At 40.6% G+C, this 21,575-nt stretch overlaps 1 protein-coding gene across 2 annotated transcripts in view; it reads right to left on the reverse strand.

Annotated features, from left to right (window-relative positions):
• Window positions 1-2,710: 2,710 nt before the first annotated feature.
• CHST15 (carbohydrate (N-acetylgalactosamine 4-sulfate 6-O) sulfotransferase 15) overlaps window positions 2,711-21,575 on the reverse strand; it is a 47,171-nt gene continuing 28,306 nt past the window's right edge. For both annotated transcript variants that reach the window (XM_014945381.1, XM_014945382.1), the window contains exons 3-8: window positions 21,028-21,367; window positions 17,024-17,170; window positions 12,106-12,262; window positions 7,966-8,122; window positions 4,735-4,882; window positions 2,711-3,347 (exon numbers count right to left, since the gene is read on the reverse strand). In XM_014945381.1, coding sequence (XP_014800867.1) covers window positions 3,157-3,347; window positions 4,735-4,882; window positions 7,966-8,122; window positions 12,106-12,262; window positions 17,024-17,170; window positions 21,028-21,367 — 1,140 coding nt within the window. In that variant the 3' untranslated portion in view covers window positions 2,711-3,156. The remainder of the gene's footprint in view (window positions 3,348-4,734; window positions 4,883-7,965; window positions 8,123-12,105; window positions 12,263-17,023; window positions 17,171-21,027; window positions 21,368-21,575) is intronic.

Here is a 21,575-nt window from a genome sequence, read left to right on the forward strand (position 1 = left end):
ACATTCTTCTGCAGTAGCAGCGAGAACATTTGGAACCAACCCTCTCCTCGGTGCCTTTGTGCTCAGGGAAGCTGCATCTTTCCCCAATTACTTTTTTTCATCAGAGATAAGAGGAAACAAAATATGAGACACACGTTTTCTGAGCTCTTGGCAAAGAGCCACTGCTACGCTTTGGCAAACATGAAAATATATTGTCTTGATAGTAAGTCCAATTTCTTAGCAAATTACTCTTCTGGGGATGTAGGTCAGCTCAGTGCTATAGTAAATAATAACAAGAATACTGGATTCCTTTGCAGCTAGAATTATCGACAAGAAGGTAAACAGAACTGGAAGAACCTGGGATGAGCTTTATGCTTGGCAGAGATTTGCTGTGAGGTTGCTGAGAAGCCACTGAGCAGCAGTGGTTCACTGTCTGCTCTGTGGCTGTAGAGGAAGGCTCTGACACCCAGCACTGTCACATCACTCAAGAAAATCAAATGTTATTTTATTTCATTCTGAGTCACCAGATCAATACCATTTTTACAGTCTGGACTAGAGGGCAACATCCTTATCTCCAAGATGCCCTCCTGAGAGTTCATTTGCTACTTTTTCATATTTAGTCATGCCGCAACCCAACAGTCTAAATTGCAAGAGATGGTATTTTGGAGCTCTTGAAAGAGATGACGACATAAAAGCAGCCTCATTGGGGACCTTACTTTCGGAAGGACCACAGGCTACTAACAGATCATCTACAGCCATAGCCCCTTCCCCATGTGTCACTATGAACCACATGGTGACACTCAGTGCACCAACTGCCCGCACTTGGGCACATGTGGTCACCATGGTCCACCTTTGCCCAGGGAACCTTCAGCTGTCTCCTTCCACTGAGTCAGAACTAGGCAAGACCTCGATCTGGCAGGATGCTGGGAAAGACTCAGCCTAAATCAGGAATTTTGACCATGAAGCAGGTTTTGATTTAGAGTATATACATAAGCAAAGGACAGAGAGAGTCTCCCCAACCACTGGTGGACTGCATGGGTCTGCTGTCAGCAATTAGAGTTCAGCACCATGTTACAGTGTGGCACTCACTAGTGTGTGCCATTTGTTCATGGAATTAATGTTCATGCTAAAAGATAATATAGATACATTCATGAGCTTCTAGGACTGGTGAAATAATATCATTAGATCATGATGGTAGCTGACAATTAAATGGAAATATTTGACCACAGCAGAACAGGTTAGCAAATATTCTGTATAGTTATCCTGACCTCCAATTCAGAGCACAGCTGGCAGAAATCTTTACTGTAAATAAACTGTTGACCTAAAATTTTACATTTGCAAGCAGTGGTGAATTTAGTCTGATTTTCCAAATCATGCTGCCATGATACCTTTTTTTTTGTCTGGGTAAAATAGTCCATTCTCAGTTCTCTGACTATCTTTGGTCTGTAAGCATTTCTGAACTAGAACTAGTCTGTTCTGGATGTCTAGAACTGCTTCCCTAAATTACTTGCTTTAGGCTTTCCAAATACCAGACTGAATACTTTTTAAACAGCACATTACCAGTTGGCAAAGGACCTAGAAATGGACTTCTGTTACAAATAATCTCACGTGTCATCAATCATACTCACGTGTGAAATGTTAAGGATTCACTTAGTTTTCAGCATTATCTCTCAATTTAGAAACACAGGATGTGAATAACATGTCCCCAGGGAAGAGGATGGTGAATTGTTACCCTTAGTATTTGTAAACTCCTTTGTGAAACCATCAACAAGCTTATTGCGGGGTCCAACACAAGAGTCAAAAAGGGCACATGAAGCCAACTAGAGATGATTCTTCACAAGCTTTTGATACCTGCTATCTAAATACGAGCTTTATTTGACCCGCACAACATGCATTCAGGAAAGGAACAGTCAGTTTAGCCCTTGAAAGGAAATTATCAACAGGAAGCATTTTGTCTCTTAAACAAGCCCCTAATGCTGGCCAGTCCCACCTGCAGGATGGCAGCAGTGCCCCTAACCAGCTGTGTTTGAAATTAAATATTGAGTTACTTCACATTTATATAAAAATTTGTTCATTATAGTCAAATAAAAGCTTTCAGATAGTTCAAAGTCTCTCCATAGCTTCCAAGGCGTTTTTTTCTCTCAAATATGTATCTCAAGTTTTTAGACTAGATGTAGGCATCTTTCCTGAAGAGGGAAACACATAATGTGCAACTGATTCATTAATTAAGGGATCCTTTCTGTGAAGATGCAAGCTACTCCACATCCTGTCCATTTCTGCATTTAATAACAAGATTTCATAATTATTTTAAAATGCGTATTTCTTTGCAATGGAGAAGAGTAATTGTGTAGGACCTAAAAGAAAACTCAATAAAAGCTCTCCAAGGTCAGCAGTGGACTTTACATCAAGCCCATTAGTGGTTTCCTTAGAAAAATGTGAGTGACATGAAGAGATGATATGTATTTCTATTTACATGAACAAAATATGCAAGCCAAAGGATTTGTTATGCTAAACACTGAATGTAGCCTGTTATTCAGATTTCAGTTATCCATTCTTACCTGGAATATAAATTTTTCTAGGAAAGTCCATTTATCTTTCAAGATCTAAATTAGACTTGGCAATTTATGTAAATGCAATTATCCTTTATCTTTGTTTTAGAATTAAGGAAACATAAAAACCTGAGTGCGAGTGAAGACCATTGGTGAACATGCTGACAAAAAGAAACAAAATATTGGGTTGAATTCAATTAAAAATTTTAATGACTAAATGACATTGATATTTTGAAAAAAATGAATGAGTAACATATATTGAAAATGAGATTATATGTGTAATTGTAGGAAACTGATGCTAACTCTGTGTTGCAGCATCTGAGAGAAGATTAAACTTCAACATCCCCGTGGAGAGTGTAAGACATCATCTTTGCACTAATGCTTTTCCACTCTACTCTTTTGCCGGGGTAAAAGAAGTTGCAATAAACTGAAAAGCAAGATGCTTTACATTCTCACAAGGAAAATGTGGTATAACTGTCGTGAAGTGTGCTGACTGAAGGTGAGAGTCTCAGCTCATCAATCGGCTTCTCTTTGGAATGGGAAAAATGTAAATATCCACACACAAAAATAGAATTTAAAAAAATAAAAACTCCTTTAAGCACTGTATTTGTGGCACTAAATTTACATATTATGTCCTCTTCCATAAAAAAGCATCATCAAAAAGAACTTGTGCCAGTTTTGTATTAAAAGGCCTGTAGAAATCTCTTAAAATTGCCTTCGTTGTTGGTAGCATAGGTCCCAGACTTCTGTCTTCAGGTCGTCTAGTGTTTGATGCAGGACTCTTTGTAATCAGAGCTTCTTGTTTCTCACTTAAAGGTCCTGTGGAAAAATAGAATATTATCTTAAAATATTTCACCAAAAATGCCCACACTGAAGACAACAAATGACTAAATCAGAAGGTTTGCCAAGGGGAGACAAATGGAATTTGTGTTAGCAGTGATGATGTTTCAGAATACTGAATGCAGGCTTAGATTAGTAAAATAAATAAATCACTGTTAGTAAATATGGAAATAATATGTTTTCCTTTCACATTAATTAATCATCTCTACAACATGCAGCATAAATTATTTCTGGAGGAAAAAAAAAAATGTTTTCAGAAAACAACTATGACACTGAATACAATTTCCTGTCCATTTTGGAGTTGCAATTATTTTATACTGTTACTTCAATTTATGATGTGAGTTGCTTAGTACCCGGTAGAAATTCTACAAGCTTCTCTCCTGTAAACCCTTTCTTTTTTTTTTTTTTTTTTTTTTTTTTAGATTTTGACGAGTTGCTTAGTACCTGGTAGAAATTCTACAAGCTTCTCTCCCGTAAGCCCTTTCTTTTTTTTTTTTTTTTGGTTGATTTTGAAGACTGTCAGTGGATCAAAGTGGTACACAGGTATAGTGATGCCCCTATTCTGGGAATAAATGTAAGCCCTTGACAATGCACTTCAGCAAGATAAAAAGCCACAGACTTTTCCAGCGTAAACCATATTCAGGAAGAAGATGCCAAGCTCTTCATCTGTTCAATCTGCTACATTCAAACTTTCTCATCATCTAGACCAGTGTTTGGACCAGCCAGACTATTTTGCAGCCACATTTTCATCCTCTTGCTACTGTCAAATCAACATTGGGCAACATTTTGTCTGCCAGCGTTTCTCTGAGGATTAGCAACAGATGTCTCAATCAACACAGCAAAAACACAATTTCCCTCTTCTTCCCGGCTGGAAATGCAACCTTTCATCATTCTCAGATTTAGATTCTGGATCAGTGCACGCTGGCAACAGCATCAAGTTGTTTAAATCGTGTGGGGTAGCTCTTGCACCTATCTAAGCCCATGACAAACAAGCCCTGATTGTATTCAGAAGCAAGACTGTCTTCCATATGGTGAGATATATCCCTACTTTCGGAAAGGTTTTGATTTGTTTTTTCTCAATATCATTTTATAAGATCCTCTAACACCAGCCTTTCTATGGGAATTTGGGAATTTTAATTTTGCTTGACTCCAGGCAACAAGATTAATGCATTCTTCACGGCAGATTCCCATGCTTCTGCCTTGTCTCTTAAGAAAAGAAAAAATGACCTAGAAGAAGGATAATAATGATTTTTGGCCCTTCATGGCAGATTCCCATGCCTTGTCTCTTAAGAAATGAAAAAATAACCTAGAAGAAGGATAATAATGATTTTTGGCACTTATCTCAAACCAGCCAGAGGACACTTACCCAGATCCAGAAACTGGAACACCATGTGCATGGTGTATTTCACATTTGATGCGTGGTCCTCCAAGCGAAGAACAAGTATCTGATCTTTTTTAAAAACTGTCAGCCAGTCCAAAAGATACACCACATAGAGCCCAACCTGCAACCTCACCTGTAAGAAGAAAAAACCCCAAACAAATAAAAATTAATTCATCTTACAACTTTCTAGCAACAACAAACTAACACTCACCTCTGACTTCTCAGCAAAAGTCCCAACAATGTGCCTTTGAGCAACTATGAAGAGACAGTATCTGAAAACTTTTTAATCTTACTCTTGTTTTCATGCAGCTTAAGGAAATGTTTGCAAACGGCCTTTGTCCTGGTTAAAGATGTCATTTTATTAAGAACTTGGCTGAGCACTTGCTGCATCTGCCACTGGTCTGCATAAAAGTGCTCCCCAGAGACAACCACATGCAGAAGGACTCTCGGCCACCTCACCCATGTTTGAGACAACCCAACCTTCATGGAGGCACTGAGAGCTTTCAACTCCTTGATGAAGAGCAGTGGAATGGAAGATACTGCCTTCTCCAGCCACTAAGGCTGCTTATTTCACCTGGAGTATCAGCTGCACCAGGTCACGCTGCCATGAGCGGTACAAATATTCCGATTTGGTGTCAGGAATTATATTTGTTTGTCTTTGCTTGTGTCCTCTAATTGCAATAATTAGATTTAGATCTAAGCTGCAGTAGCAGTGGCTGCTAGACAGCATTAATGGTGCATTGTCTGAGGCTGCAGTGAGGGTGCCAGCTTGTGTTGGACCAGAGATGTGAAAAGGCAGTTTTTCAGCCCATCCTGACCGAATCTCTGTTTTTCTTCCCTCCTCAATTTTACATAACAAGCTAAAACATAAAAAGGGTAGTCTGGTGTTCTTAAAAGTCCAACCTCCAACTGTGCTTCTAAATATTTTTCTAAATCCCTTCAGGCTCAGAAGAGAGAAACATGAATCCCAAGTCATAAGCATCTTTCATAAAAGAGACTTAACTTCAAGTCATATTACTGCAGAACCAACGCAGTCAGGTAACAACAGCCTCTTTTGCTTCCTACAGTGACTCGTGTGACCTACATTGATACCTCAATTCCAGTAAAATAAGCCATATTTTGAGTTATTGCTAAGTCACTATTATTGTAACATAGGATTCCGATGTGTGTCTTTTGTTGCTTATAGCAATAAGCCTCCAGATTTAGCAAGCTTCTTATATATGTGCTACACAAGAACCAGAAACATTATACTTGATTAAAACATCAACCTATGCTGGCAGGGCAGCACTCCAGCTCTCAGTTAACACCCCATTTCACCAAACACCAGGGCAAATGTGTGGCCCGGTGACAGGGTTTACTTTTCTTTCTCCTGGGAGACAGAGGTGAGGGAAAGGCAACTATCAGCTGCGTGATATCATTTGGGATTGTAGGACTTCCCCACATGGGCTTAGAATCTTTTTTAAAGCTTTTCACCAGAAAGAGGAACTTTATCGAATATGTCCCTGTAATTTTAATATGTCCCCATAATTTTCAGTTTTCTTGGTATCATCAAGAATCTTCATTTTCTTCCCTGTACACCGACTTCTTTTTCATCATTGTTCTTTCGAACTAGGCTGTCTCCTTCCATAAAGCTCCAGCGCTTCCCCCTATACATCAAAGGCATCAGGAGAGCTTCCGAAGCCAATCTCCCCTCCATAATACCCATTTCTGCACTTTCAGTTTGCTCACCCTGGCTTGGCATGCCTTTCTCTGGGTAATATGTTTTTCACTGACTCTAAGTGAGGATAAGCTGACAAACAGCCCTTTCTTTACAGGTGTGCATCTATCAGCAGTGACAATGTCCGTGGCACCTCTCTTGTTTCAGGAATATATTAAAAAAATAGCAAGACAAAATTCTTCTGGTGTAGTCGCACAGTTAACAATCTAATAAGCTCACCAGGGAAAATAATCCCTATTTTTTCAATATATAAGCAAACCAGGGATTTAACAGACTTTAACGACTTGGCTGAAGAAGCAGCTAAAAAAGCCCATGGAGGAGCAGAGCCAGCATTTGTATTTCATTATGAACACCTGCTTGGGGCTCTCTGGAAAGAGGCATCCTCTGCTCATTTCCAAAAATATCTTCTTCAGAGGGCTGCTTAAGACAACAAGCAAAGATTGGTTCTGCACCCTGAGGATGAAGGCAAGAGGAAAACTTTTCCTTTGGGTTCTCTCTCTCTGCCTTTCTCTGGAAGAAAGGCATTTTTTAAAGCAGAAGGCCTTTCCTTTGGGTTCTCTCTTTGCCTTTCTTTGGAAGAAAGGCATTTTTTAAAGCAGAAGGCTGGAGTGTGCTGTGATATAACCCAACAGCAGCTCATGTGTCTGAGAAGGTCCTGGAGGCTACCATCAAGGACTAGCAGCTCAGGTCTACCTGCCAAGGAGGAGGAATGTCCTGTTTGCCCTGCTGCTGTAGGGCTCAAGGCTGTGCAATACACTCTTTTATGGGTATTTTATCGAGTGGAGGAGGCAATAACTTCACCTCAGAGACAAAGGAGGGAAGTATTCCCTCTGAGTCCTTTACAGCCTGAGCAAATAAAACAGGGCTGAATGGCAAACTGGCCAGACGTGATACTTCAAGTCAATCTCTTCTATTTTATTCTCCCCCTTCAAGCAAAATATGAAGTCAGTTCTGCACGAAAAATGTGAATTTTGGAATGCTGAGCCTGTAATACGTATCCATTCGCCTGCCAGCAGTTTCTGTATTTCCTTTTATCATTTTCTGATGGGCACAATTTGAAAAAAAAAAAAAAAAAGAGAGAGAAAGGTTTTATCTAGTTATTGGTAGCCTTTTCTTGAGGAAGAATGCATAATTTATTCTGATTTTGAGGCAATTTTGTACCACAAAGATCCTTGCCAGAGCTACTTTTTGGAGAGATCTGCAAAAAGCTTACACATTAAACTGTAATCTTCACTAAATGTGCACTCCATACACTTGCACAATAGAAAGACTGTATTATTACTGTTGGCATTCATCAGGGAACAGACTGAGGAGACAGCTGAGCCAGTACACCAGCTTTTACAGGCTTACATGTATATTTATGTCATCCCCTTCACAAATGAAAAGGGAGAAAGTTTTATTTCTTGTGGCTTATTTGCCCAATATTTCGGTATTTTAATAACCTTGACCCAAGGTACCATTAAACGAGCAAGGAATGGAACGTTCTTGGGAATACGTACGGGCATGGCATTGTTGAGGGTGTTGTTGTAGACACAGGCTCTCAGTGAGTAATCCAGCATGCAATTTTCAAACAGCTGCAGTGATTCTGCCACTTTCTCGTGAAAATCTTCCGCAGATTTATTAGCACTTGCAAAGTACAGATAATCGGAGTACAATCTGAAAATGAGAGAGGTATAAGTAGACAACAGATGAAAAGAAAAAGGGTTTATTTACATGACACTAGCAATGGCAATTACATGAATCGAGGGAAAGAGTTCATGTGTGTAACATTGCCCCACCAACAGCCTGTTCTGCCAGCGACACATTTTCTGTTAATTTTGATGAGTTTTGGCTCAGAGTAACATCCACTCTAAGGAGATGCTAAACATCATCCCAGCTTCAAGGTCAACATCCCTTGAGAAACCCCAGTAATTGCCTGAGCCAGTATTTTCCCTAAAAGCAAACTTTTCAAATGTGTATACTTTAAATTTGTGTTATCTATGAACAGCAGAACTGGTCTCAGCTGATATTGGTACCCTTCTATATTTGGTGCTCCACGCTGCCATGGATAGAAACAGTCCTTTTCTCAAAAGTTAAAGTGGAAATCAAAACCAGCAGAGGAATGGAATGAGTGATTTTTATGTGATTACCAAGTTGCCCATCACCAAAAATAAAAAAAGCCCAAATTTCCTAGGTTTTGCAGAAAGCTCCATCTCCAATCCCATATTGTTTCTCTGTTGACTTTCCATTAAACCCTTCCAAGTTACAGCAGTCCACCTTTTGGATTTTTTAAGCTGAAATACGACAGACTGGGTGAGTGGTTCACATTTGCACCCCCAAAGCAGTCCCACCCCTGCTCTGAGGACAGCAGAGGTGGTCCCATGTGCATGGACAGCTTGCAGGCAAGCAGAGCCTGCAAGAGCAAGAGCCACCAGCAACAGGAATGTCTCTGAGTTACAGCAGAGAAGTATCCCCTCATCGCATATTTTTAGTACATTTTACAATTGCTTAATATCACCTAAAAAAAGATTATCTACATTCAAGTCCCTTTGGGTGGTGGTGGTGGGGAAACAACCCAAAACCTACAGGCAATACAATATCTGCTTTAGCGTTAATCCCTGAAACTTTGATTAAACTTTTCCAAGATAAACATGGTTCAAAGAGACAGAGGAAATGCTCTGACATGACATAAATATTACATTGTGAATCATCCGCTGAACATGATATTTTAATTTTCTTTCATATCTAGACTTAGAAACTATGAACGGAACCCCAACCAGGCTTTTGGAAGCAGCTTCGTAACACTTGAGGAGTCCCTTCCCTGAGTGTGTTTGCAGCACAAATATTACGCCTCCATAGCACCCAAATCTTGACACAGTTCCAGAAATCTTAGATAACTTCCAGCCTCTTTCAAAAAGCATGAGTTTCTAAGAAATTACCTAAAAAAAATATATCTATTTATTTAGGTCTCTTTTTATTGCTGTAGTAACCTTTTGTATTGCATTTACTTTATTTATTTTTTAACTCCCTTAGATTTCCACAGGTACTTAAAAATTCATCATTTAATTTAGAAAGTTTAGGCCCTAATCCAGCAAAGCACTTAAGCACAGGAATAGCCCCTCTGCACTCATTATTTATGCTAGTGTTTTGCAAGAACAGGATTTTAATTCCCACGTGAAACAAATGAAGTCTCTCTTGTTCATTTGAAAAGGAAGAAAAGAGATACATTTGTTGCAGGATGCTCTTAATTCAAAATTTTTTAATATGTTTTTTTAGAAGAAAAATCACAGCAAGCTATAGAAGATGAGGCAGAGGCAACCAGTACTATCTGCAGGAGTCACCAACTAAGAGAAAGACTCTTGATTTTTGTCCACTTCTCCCCAGTCTGGTAAATGTGGTTGAGACAATTTTCTTTATACAAACAAACTCCATCTCAGAGCAGAAGGAAGGTACCGGGCTTGAGTGAGAATGATCAGGCAGCCTGTTTCAAAGTGATGCCCACCAGCGCTTGAGGACCACAACCACAGCAACACGTGTGCCCTCTCCCTCTGCCGTAATCGACCTTGGATCCCTCGTGCTGCACCCATCAAAGAGCCACCCCCACCACCTTCAGGGTACGAGGACGAGCTGGGGAGAAACTAAGGGACAAAACCAGCCAACTTCAACTAAATTAGGGACACAGCAGGACCTCCTGCTTGCAGAAGAGTGTGTACGCCAACAAGACTCTGGCTTGCCCACCTTGTCCCAGGGCAGGCAGGACTGACCACCCCTGACAGAGGAGGTGAAAAGCTTCGTGCTGGGGGAAATCAGCTGGTAGGTATCATGTAAAAGATAGGCTTGGCTTCAGTTTTGCTTAAAAAGGTTTAATATAACTGCTTAGTATTTCTAATCATCCATTAAAATAAACGCATCATTTTTAAGACTTGCTGACATCTGATGGAAAACTATGTTCTTGAAGACAAGTTCTCTCTCTGCAGGGCAGTTGAGATTTTTCTATATTTCTTTCCATCTGTTTTTAATTCTGGGGACATCTGCCTGGAAATAAAACCTTTGCCGATTAGGATTTCAGCTGTTCCGGTTACTTGGAGTCATTACCCTCAATCACTATCCATTACATTGAAATAACGACACCAGTGACACTCACCATCACAAACCCTGCTGCCCTTTAAATTTCCCTCGTTGGGAGCTAGACCAGACTCTGGGCAGGTTGGACCAGCCCCTGTCCCAGACCCATGTCCTCCTGGCTCCTGCAAGGCAACTGCCTGGTTGCCCTGTGTCACTGATGGAGCTGCCCAAGCTGCCCTTTCTGCTACAGCTGCTTTTGCTCCTGCAGTTGAGATGAGCCATCAGCCACAAGGACATAGGGATCCGTAAACAAAAAGAAACCAATTTGTCATAAATACCATAAGGAGGATGAAGAGGGGTTTTTATCTCACCCTTACTAAAGCTGGCAAAGAGCTACACCCCCATTACAGAGGGTGGTTAAAGCAATCAGGGAATTTGTCGGTAATTTCCACGAGGAAGCCACTTCAGCCAGCTCTCTCACATAAAATTACACATCTGTTAAATCCCGAGGTCAGGAGATGCCATTCAAATTTGAGGACTGTATTTCTTGACACGGGAGATGGGAAGCACTCACACAGCTCTGCCTCTCACCAGCAGCTGAACCCCACACCTGCCCTTCTCCTGGTGCCTGAGCCCTCACCAGAGCCTGGTGCCCATCACCATCCACATCTCCCTCTTCCCTTTCCTGGGTGTTTCTTGGGTTTGCCATTGATCACTGACCTAGCTCTAAGCATCCCGAATATCCCTACAGAGAGAGGGTCTGGTCCTTTTGGACTCTGCCTCCATCCCCTCCACCCTCCCCATTACCCTCATCATCATCCTCCTCCTTTGGAGGACATCGTGGAAAGAAATGCCCTAAAGATCTGGAGGAAGATTAGAGATAAAAAGTGAAATGCCAGTGGAAAGGAGGACATTTGTGGCTAACACAATGGGAAACCACTCAAGAACAGCCCACACCTCTGCAAAAGTAGAGCCCTTCCACTGCAGATGAAGCCAGGAAGACCAAGGATGAACTCCTAAGCAGCTGTTAGCTGTGCATGCTAAAATTGTCAAGGGAAATTTTATACGAGTGTTGCACCAAACATTTTTAAGATTAAAAAAAGGTTGTATCATCTGCTGAATCTGGAGCTATTTGCAATCTTTTAATGATTTTGAACAGTGTGTCCCTTGAAGACATAAACCTTATAACTTAACATGAATTGAAACATTTCCCAGGACCACTTACGCTGAGACAGGTAAACGTAGTACCACACTCAGTCTAGTAGGCTCTGCTGAGAACCAGGGCATATTAGCCCAGGTAATGGAGTTGGATTGCATTTGATAACCTATAAATTATGTTTTTCAGAGTAGCTCAGGTGTCCACACGTGGCACTCACTGTGGCATTTATGCTCACATGCCCCTCTTTAAAACACTATCACAATTACGTCTGCCAAAACACACAGAACAAAACCCCTTGGCAGCTCTCGTCATGAACCAAGTAACTCCACCAAATACCACGTGAACATTTATTTGCACCCAAGAGAGTGAGAGTAAATAAAATTACTACAGTAAGAAATTTTTTCTTGCATATTTTAGCAACGTGATCCTTGCTCACCTTTCGACCGGGTCTCTCAGCATGATGATAAGTTTGGCATTTGGCTGGAAGGCGTGGATGAAATCCTGGATTAAGAAGGGAGGTTCTCCTTCAGTACTGTTGTCATAAAAGAAAATCCAAGCGTTGTTGTCCCACATCGTTGAGGCACTGGCCTCCCCTGGAAATTAAAAGGCATCTCTGCTAGTAACTCATTTCATTCTTTGTAACGGAGAGGAAATTAGTTGAATTTTTAACTTGTGTAAGCTGTTTAAAATGCACTGTCTTAATTTCAATATACCTTGATGGTCCTTACAAATTGATTTGGCTAATGGTCCTCAGAGCCAGAGCAGTCACAGCGCCTTGTGCTTTTGTGAATAGGAAGGTTTTATGTAATTTCACCTGAAATATCACTGTCTGCTAACCACACCGCTTCCTGTTGGTGGTTAACACATGCAAATATATTTGATCTGGGCTGGAAGGGACTGCTCGGGGTTTTGGCCCACCCTGCAGCGAGGAGGCAGGAGCTTGGTGCTGCCAAAGACCCCCCCCAACCTCTCTGTAGCACCCCGAGGCTTGGGTTTAATGCCCCTGATCTCAGAGAAGGAGGTTGCTAACAAGTTATATAATTTGACAACACAAACTATAAAGAAAAAAAAAGCAGAAACCACCACTGGTAAATCAATAGTGCTTAGAATGTAAACAGGAGCAGAAACCACCACTCTGGTAAATAAATCAATAGTGCTTAGAATGTAAACAGGAGTCATTGAGTACATGGGAAATATTGGGGAAAAAAAATGCACTAAGCAGCTGAATTGTGTCAATGCAGTTTGAAATACCTCGTTTGAGAATTATCCATATTGGAGCTTTTTTATGACTCATTGAGTACATGGGAAATATTGGGGAAAAAAATGCACTAAGCAGCTGAATTGTGTCAATGCAGTTTGAAATACCTCGTTTGAGAATTATCCATATTGGAGCTTTTTTATAGAACTACAATTATTAGGGTAGATTATGTCAAATATAACTATTTACTAATGATTAGACAAAAGGTCTATAGAATAAATAACACATTTAGTTAAATGCCAGATTCTGCTACCCTTAGTTTCTAAAGAAGCTTACTCTGAAAATAATGCTACAGAGAGAAACAGAGTCAGTAATGTCTCTGCCAGGACACAGTATATGATGTTTCAGCTGCTAAATAAATGATCTGATACAATGTTTTGAATCGCTTAATCTTCCCTGTCTTTTTAAGTAATACTGGCATTTATGTGGCACAGTACTGTTTAATAAAACATATACAGAAGCTTTTTGGAAACTTCCACTCTTTGACAGTCTAATGAGAGCTAATTCTTGGTAATGAGATTTTTTTGAATCAAAAGGAATGAGATGAGAAAATAATAATGATGTTGTAGGCTTATAGACTTGCACATGATTTCCCTTTCTTTTTTTTTTTTTTCCCCCTCTCTCTCCTGGGAAAGTCCAATAAAGATTTTAAAAGATGGCCAAAACCCAACATGAAAAAGGTACTGGCTCCGAACTTCAGTGGAACATAATGTGATTGATTAATAAAGTCTGGGAGTTGTTAGAAAACACATTAATCTTCTGTCACGTTGGTTTTGCCTCTTTTCAAAAGGAGGAGATCAGGTCCATTGGCTAAAGCCGGGTGTCCACAACAGCCCCGCTTTTCTATTCTAAATTAATTAGCCAAAGCACTGCCTAACCATTGGTGGGCTCTGACTTGTCAATTAAAACTCAATTAGCTCAGCTCCCACACTGAATGTGGCAGAAAGACAAAAGACTAAATATAGGCTGAGAGCTGAGACAGCCCCACCACAGCACCATCAGGCAGGTATTTCTGCATTATCACAAGATGGTACCAGTGCTTGCACAAGGATTTACAGAACAGGTCACTCCTGGGATGAGACCAACCTTGGAGAGTCACTGCTGCATCTCCGTGATGGGAATGGCTTGGCTTAAACTGCTCCCTCAAAAACATCTGCCTAAATCACACCAAAGAATGAAGTCTATGACCTCATCCAGCCATAGCCTTCCATCCAGCCATCTGCTCCTCTCTGGAATAGTTTTTTTTCTGATCTTCCTTCATACTTCTCTGCCCAGTAGACCTCTGTTCATATTTGATGCCCTATTGGATTTATTCCAATTAGCTCATATATGGTGACCAAACCTGAGCATAAGAACATCTGCCTACACATGTGCTCTCTGACCTAAATAAAATCAACGCATTTACACAAAAATGGGCAGATTCTCTTAACACCACGGACCAGACCAGTTCACAGACATTGTTCCAACTGGATCAACTGCCACCACCAAAAATTTGCAGGCAGAGCACAAGCGAGGGAAGACCACAGGCACACGACTGACCCATGCTAAGGCATTGACAGGGACTCAAGGTGCTGCTATAACGCCATCAGTCCAGGGTCACCTGGGTTCAAGAAGGCAAATTTTCCCGAAACAAGATGCCTGTCAAGAATTAAGTGGGAGGTGATATTAAAAAAATAATTAAAAATTCATCATTCTGGTCTCTGCTTATAATTTTAATTTCCTGAAGCTGCCAAAAATACTCCTGACAGTTTGACAGTGTTCCTCTCTGTTTTATAATGCAGATTTAATATCTGCAAAGAGAATGAGCTATACTAAACATGAGAGAAAGTAATCATTGCTATAATAATTCTGTTAAATTACTGGAGTGGAACCAAAAATATGTTAATTTTCTTATGGACTTAAAGAACATATGAATTACTAAATTGCCAAAACAACAGATGTATAACCTCTTTATTCAGTCATTAATGGGTTAAAACCTCACTGTGTTTTCACAAGACATTCCTCTGAATTTATCCTATTAATGATCCCAAATAAACAAGTCCTGCTCAGAATGCCTCAGGCTGGATCGGTGTTGTCCTCTTTGGTTCATCTCTAAACAGATGTTGGGTTTTTTTGGGAATGATCGGTGTTGTCCTCCTTGGTTTGTCTCTAAACAGATGTTGGGTTTTTTTGGGAAAATGCAATTATTACCCACTAAGTATAATATCCAGAGATGCTTAACTTTTCCAAATAATGTAACATGATAAGCTACTCAAATGTTTGTAGATTTAATTTGATTTTTCTTTCTAGTCATCTGAAATAAAAAAAATATGGAGGATTGCAAACAAACCTGATACTCATACAGATTCATTTTAGACTAGCTAGCTTTGTTTTGTTCAATTTTTCATTTTAGACTAGCTAGCTTTGTTTTGTTTTTTTACCAAGGTCATAAAAGACTGACTTAATGAGTATAATAATTCAGGACTTTTCCTGTAAACTTAATAAGAAAAGCGAACAGAGCATTAATGAAACAAGAAATGAGACTACAGGAAAAAGAAACACAAAGTGAACCCTAGAAAAAGCTGTAACAGGAGGTAAATAATCAAAGATGTACATTACCAATTAGATTAGTGAATTTAATTAGTATAAGCACTTCACTCATGAAAGGACAGGATATGTTATTGTAAACAGGAGAAAAATCTGCAGATGTCCTTGATGGCAACATTTCTTAAGACCCCATCTGCAAATTTTGCTCCATGTTGAATATTTAATAAAGAGAATGATAGACTTAAATGGAGGCTGAGGAAGAATTGAACGACTGTGTCCATAGCCAAGGCTCTGATTTAGACAACGTAAGACATCGTCAGAATTTCATCCAGACAACAATAGTTTAAGATTTTTTGGTTAGAATGAGACCCAAAAAAATTATTTTGAGGGTATTCCCTCTGAGGGCAGGCAGCAAAAATGTTGTCTCTATTTCCTGTAGAACAACAACTTCAGGCCAACTTGAAAAGCCCCTTTTCAACAGGAGACTGTTTCTTGCAGAACTAGTACATTCACAGAATGTGCCTGGTTTCCCTGGGAAATTTTGAGGTGACAGAGTAAGCCTGGTACAACTCACTTCCCCTCAGTTTTCTGGTTTTAGCAGACAGCAAGAGCAGAATTTAGGAACTTCTGATGGTGTTCCTCACGGGCACTGTAAACTGATGGTACCATGGACCACAGCGGATGAACACGGTGTCTTGGAAAGCCATCCAGGGATCCCTCTCTAAAGCCCAATCGTAACCACAGACTTCCATAAGGTACAACACATTTGTTGTGTTGTAAACCATTTCTAAACCATTATTAATACTAATCAGGTAATTTAATATCAACTGAAACCGTAAGATTTTCTTCAAATAGTAACCCATACTGTGTCTCCAGGTCCAACACTTGAAAAGAAATACTGCCCAAGATTGCTTCACCTTGACTCCCTATGTTCCTGCCCTTGAAGCTTGCATTATCTTTGCTGTTAACAAAGCAGCCCAGGAGTTTAATCATATTTATTTCAGTCCACCGTAGGCTACATAGACTTGATGGCACAAAAAAATGGTGGTCCTTCTTCCTACAAATATCTTATACTGGGACTTGAGAAGAGGCACTTAGAGCTGTGTTGGTATCATAAAAACAGTCTCCAGTCAACAACAGGATTCCTACAGCACCCACTGAGTGTTGCAGTGCCACAATTAGTGTGTTACCCCACACTAATTGCTACAGCATTTGAACCTGAAGCTCCAATCCCGTGGCTACAGGCAAACCCCTTGTTAGTGAAAACAAAATGAAAGCAATGTGTGAAGGAGTCTCCAAGGTCATCCTCCCTCTTTTTCTTTAAGAAGATTTAATTAAATGCTGATGTTCATCAGACATTTATTGCTTGCTCAGGCATTTTCTAAAGATAATCACAACTTCTTAACAAACCAAGAAAAGGCAAGAACTTCTGCTCTACCCACGCAGAGCAGGGCAAACCAACATCAGGGTCCCTGTGCTGTGAACCCTTCACACCTGGGGAAATGCCTCTCAGCTACAAACCCAACCTGCAGCTCCACAGACATAATTCCAGAGGCTGGATTTGCCCTACCAATGATGATGCTGTTCATCTTGCCACGCTCTTTTGCCGCTTCGCTCTGCAGCACACCCTGAATCTGATGGGCTGCCAAGTCGAACAAATCGAGGTAATCTTCCACCGGGTAGCGATCGTGAAACCCATCCCTCAGACGAATGATTCCTAAAAAACAGTGAAAAGAGAGAAGTTTATTAAAAAAATGAGGAAAAAAAAAATTGGCAAGGCAAGATTAACCACTGGTGTAAAGATGGCTTCACTGACGTTGCTCACACTGATCCACCTAACGTCAGCACAAAATTAGACGCATGAAGTGTAACACTCAGATAAAAGTGCCAATAATGAAGTAGCCGAGATTCAAGATACTATAGGATTAAGCCATAAATTCAGTGATGGGAAAAATCTAAAGCGTTCTGTTTTATAGTTCCTGCATGAATAGCTTGCATTTATTTCCTTCTAAATTTAGCTTTTGGAATGAATATAAAAGACCAGATTCTGCTTTCATTGCACCAGTATAAATTGAAGTAATATTGGACTCCCACTAGATTTACTGTACTGAGTCTGAGAACAGGCTCGGATGCCAAATATGCAAATCAACCTGCACTTATCAAAATCAGAGAACTGGGAAATCATTCATATTTTTGTCATTCACAAGTATGAAAACAAAGCTCCAAGACAGCGTCTTATTTTTTCTCTTCCCTCTGCCTACACTCCAGGGTGTGTTCGGTATCACCTTCTCCCTGCATTTCTCAGCATCTTGGGCCACATCTGTGATTTTTATACTTCTTTTACCACTCTTTCCTACTCTAGGCTCACTTCTCCATTTTCTGTACGTGCTTCCCATGCCTGTCTTTGCATTCTTTCTTTTTACCATACCACAAGAGAGTTTCTCAGGTGAGCAGAGGTCAAGGATAGCAGCAGGAAGTCAACAGAGTAGGAACAAAGCTGAGCGTAGAGTAGGACTTCACAGCTCTCCCTTTCCTGTTCTCACAAGGCCAATAATTACCACTTATGTGAGAGGAAAGTTCAGCAAGGGAGTTGTTCTGTCCATTCTCTCTGATTTTCCCCATTGGGAAAGTGGGATTTAATGAGGGTAGAAGAAAGCTCAACAGTGTATTTTGGCTTGTTTTGAGGGTGGAAAACAAGGTACATGCATGGTGCTACAGACTGTCCTGGTCTGTTGCCACCCCACTCATGGGAACAGAAATTGTGGCTAAGACTCAGGAAAGAGAGACAGTCAAGCTGGGACAAAGTCCTGTAGAGCATCAACCATCCCAGCAGAAGAGGAAAGTGGTGATTTGCGAAATGGGGCCTCCCCAGGAGGGCTGTTAAGCTTCAACTGAAATTAGCCAGTCTCATAAAATTCCACTGAATCAGAGAATGCCATAGAACAAAGAGACTTTCTTCTCCAGATAAAAGTTACAAACCAAACCAAGTTAATTGCCAAGAGCATAGGAGTCATACCCAATAGCTGGCTTACAAAGGGGGCTGTTTCAGTTTCAGTTGTCATATTATCTTTTTTTCCCTTTTATTTTTAAATACTAACCATTAGCTAATGTACTGTTTGGGCAGAGAAAAAGGTCTGAGCCAGCAGGAGCAAAACTTAATCTTCTGTTCTCCATGGCAGACAGCCCGAGAAGATGATGGGAAGGTCATCTCAACAGATCTCCCTCCCATGACATCCCAGGCTCTGCAATCTTTCCTCATTCTTCAGCTTTACAAAATAACTTCAAAAAAAATTGAATTATGCAAAGAAAGTTCTCTTCAAGTCTGTACTTGGTCCCCAGTGGCTGACCACAAGATCGTGCAAGCAGAGAGTTTGTGAATGCCAGCATAGAGGTAGGAATGTGTCCTTGTTCTGAAATTATACGTACTCCAGCCTGATTTCTTACACTCTTCTGCCTGTTTGGTAGGTTCAGTTCTGAGCTTTAGCGAGTCCAATCTTGGTTTAGCAAGTCTGGATACCCTACGTACTCCAACATTAATTCCAAACATTTATGTTGAGACTACTGTTGATTTAGAGATCTATTTAGTATAAAGTATTTTAGCCTAACAGATCAGTTCGGTTCAGCCTTTCCTGCCAGCTCTCTCATGGAAGACACAATTTTCCACAGATGGTTTTGCTGACAATCCCTGCATCTACACACCCAGAGACAAGCAGCACTGGAAGGCGTCCAAGTCTAAAATCCCCTTTCTTCACTGATCTGACTTTTCACCTTCAGGTCAGGAGGCAATTCTTCTCATCTATCTTCAGTCAGCCACTGACCATGATGAATGAGTGCCTTCTCATGGGACTTCAAGGGACACTATGATGAGACTCTTGTTTGACTTTATAACTTGCCCAGCTTCCCCCTTTAGACCGGTACCCCCCAGGAGCATCTCCTAAACTGGACCAAATTATCTTAAAAGCAAAACTGCATTTTCATCATGTTGTTTTAATTCTTAGTTTATAACAAACATTTAGAAAATGTCTAAAAAAGTACTTTAGCCACTTCCTTATGCATTTGCAAAGGAAAAACATACAAACTCTAACAACACAGCGAAATTATTTCGCTATGAGAAATTATGAAATCCCAGCCCTGTGACTGAGCCCTCCTCCTCACTGAGCAGTGAGGGTCAAAGCCCCCTTCTGCAGGAGCTCAAAGGTTCTTCTGGGCTCCAGGGTACAGGGAAGGGATTTGGAAAGAGCAATACCACATGCAGCAGAAATATAGAATTGAAGGTAAAACCCTGAAATAAAGAAGAGAAGCAGCACTGCTGGTGTCCTGATCCCTCAAAAAGGGTCCTTCCTTGCTGTCATTAGAAGAGACAGCTTCCCATTTCAAGGAAGCTTAGAAAAGCACCAAAGGAGAGTAGTGATGCAAAGTCCTCATGAAATGATCTACCCCACGGTGCTAGGTTTTACCTTTTTCCAAAGACAGTGTCTGCAGCAAAGCAACAGCAAATCAGAAACAGAATGTCACTGTAAAATAACCAGTATCTTCCTCTTGGAAATAGTAATATCACTGAAAAGCCTTTGATCTTTGATACAAAAATCATACCAAGTCAGAGCATACAGACACTTAACAGCTAGACCCAATAGTGGGAAAATCCAGAGCCTGGGTGGAATACAACAAACACTATGTGCATCAGTGTTTAGAGGAAAGCATTAAGCCCACAGCAGAGGCAGGAATTGAAACTGGGTCTTCTGTGTCTCATCTATTCTCTAACCACAAGACTGACCTTCCTTGGTGCCCAGGAAAGAGAGAACAAGACAGACATAAACACTTCAGATGGATAAAGTGATGCTCTCACTCCCAGTGCCCTCAGACACCCTTTGAAGGTGCAATCACGAGGAGTGGATGCGTCTTGCTCCAGCAGGCCATAACCTCAACTATTCAAGTTCTGCCTCCAGAGAGGAAGGGTCACTTCATGAAATATTGATGTCACCCAGGAAAAGAGCATCAAAAAATATGTGCAGGTTCCTCGGTGTGAGACAGCTTTCTCATGCAGAGCATCTCTACTGCTCATCTCTGCTCCTTGACTGGAGCTACAACACTAACAAAGGTCCTACCACAAAGCACCGTTGTATTTATTGAACCATGAAGACTGAAGCCACCCACATTTCAAACACTGACCTGTCATTTATTCATGTAAGAAAGGCTTTACAGAATTTCACAACACCCTGTTATTCTTTAAATCTCCCACCACAATCTAATAGTTTCTTTTTCTGCTTTTACAAATTCACAGGGTTGGTTTTATTTAGTGTTTTAATTTTTTTCCTGGCTTTTCCAAACCAGTGCAAATAAACCTAATGAAATGTGCATCGTCTCAAAAAGTTTAACCCAAAACACAAAGAAACAAAGGCAGGCTGGAATCTGTTGAGCATCCAACATTTGGATTTTTCAAACCTACTAACTCCAGTGGTTTCACGGTGAGCCAATATGGAGCAAACCCATAAATATCATCCCAAATATATAAAAGAAATGTCAAAGTTTCATAGAGACAAGTCGCATGAATACCAGAGGATGTGTTTAACTCACCAAATCGTTTTCTTGTCCACCAGTGTGGCTCTTTGATTGCTGAGAACCGAACATCAGGGTGCAGCCTGAGCCGGTCGTACAGGTCCGTGGTCCCACACTTGGGTTGGCCAATGATGTAGAAATGGGGGAGACAGCGCAGGCGGTAGTGCTTGTCCTTATAATGGTACAAGTGGTTCCAAAATACCTTCCTGAGGTAATCAAATATGGTTCGAAAGCGCTTTGAATACAGTGCATAGGAGTTTGTTGCATAAGGATCTGTGGTTGTGTTTCCTCTGTACTCTTCATACCAACAAGGGTTCTTGCTATTTGGAAGGAATTTATTAGGAATTACTGAAAACATCTGCAACACAAAGAACAACAATTTCAGTCAAGGCAGCAAAAATCGACAGTTTTAATTTTCTAACAACATAACAGAAGCACTGTTTGGAAATTTTTAACCCTTATTTTTTCCACGACAAAGCTGACCTAACTTATTTCTTCTGATGACATCCTGCACAAAGAGTTGGACTGGGAGAGGAGTACATTTAGACATCCTCTGATTTTAAGGC

The sequence above is a fragment of the Calidris pugnax genome, unplaced genomic scaffold (assembly GCF_001431845.1).
Source record: "Calidris pugnax isolate Ruff unplaced genomic scaffold, ASM143184v1 scaffold89, whole genome shotgun sequence".
Classification (NCBI taxonomy): domain Eukaryota; kingdom Metazoa; phylum Chordata; class Aves; order Charadriiformes; family Scolopacidae; genus Calidris; species Calidris pugnax.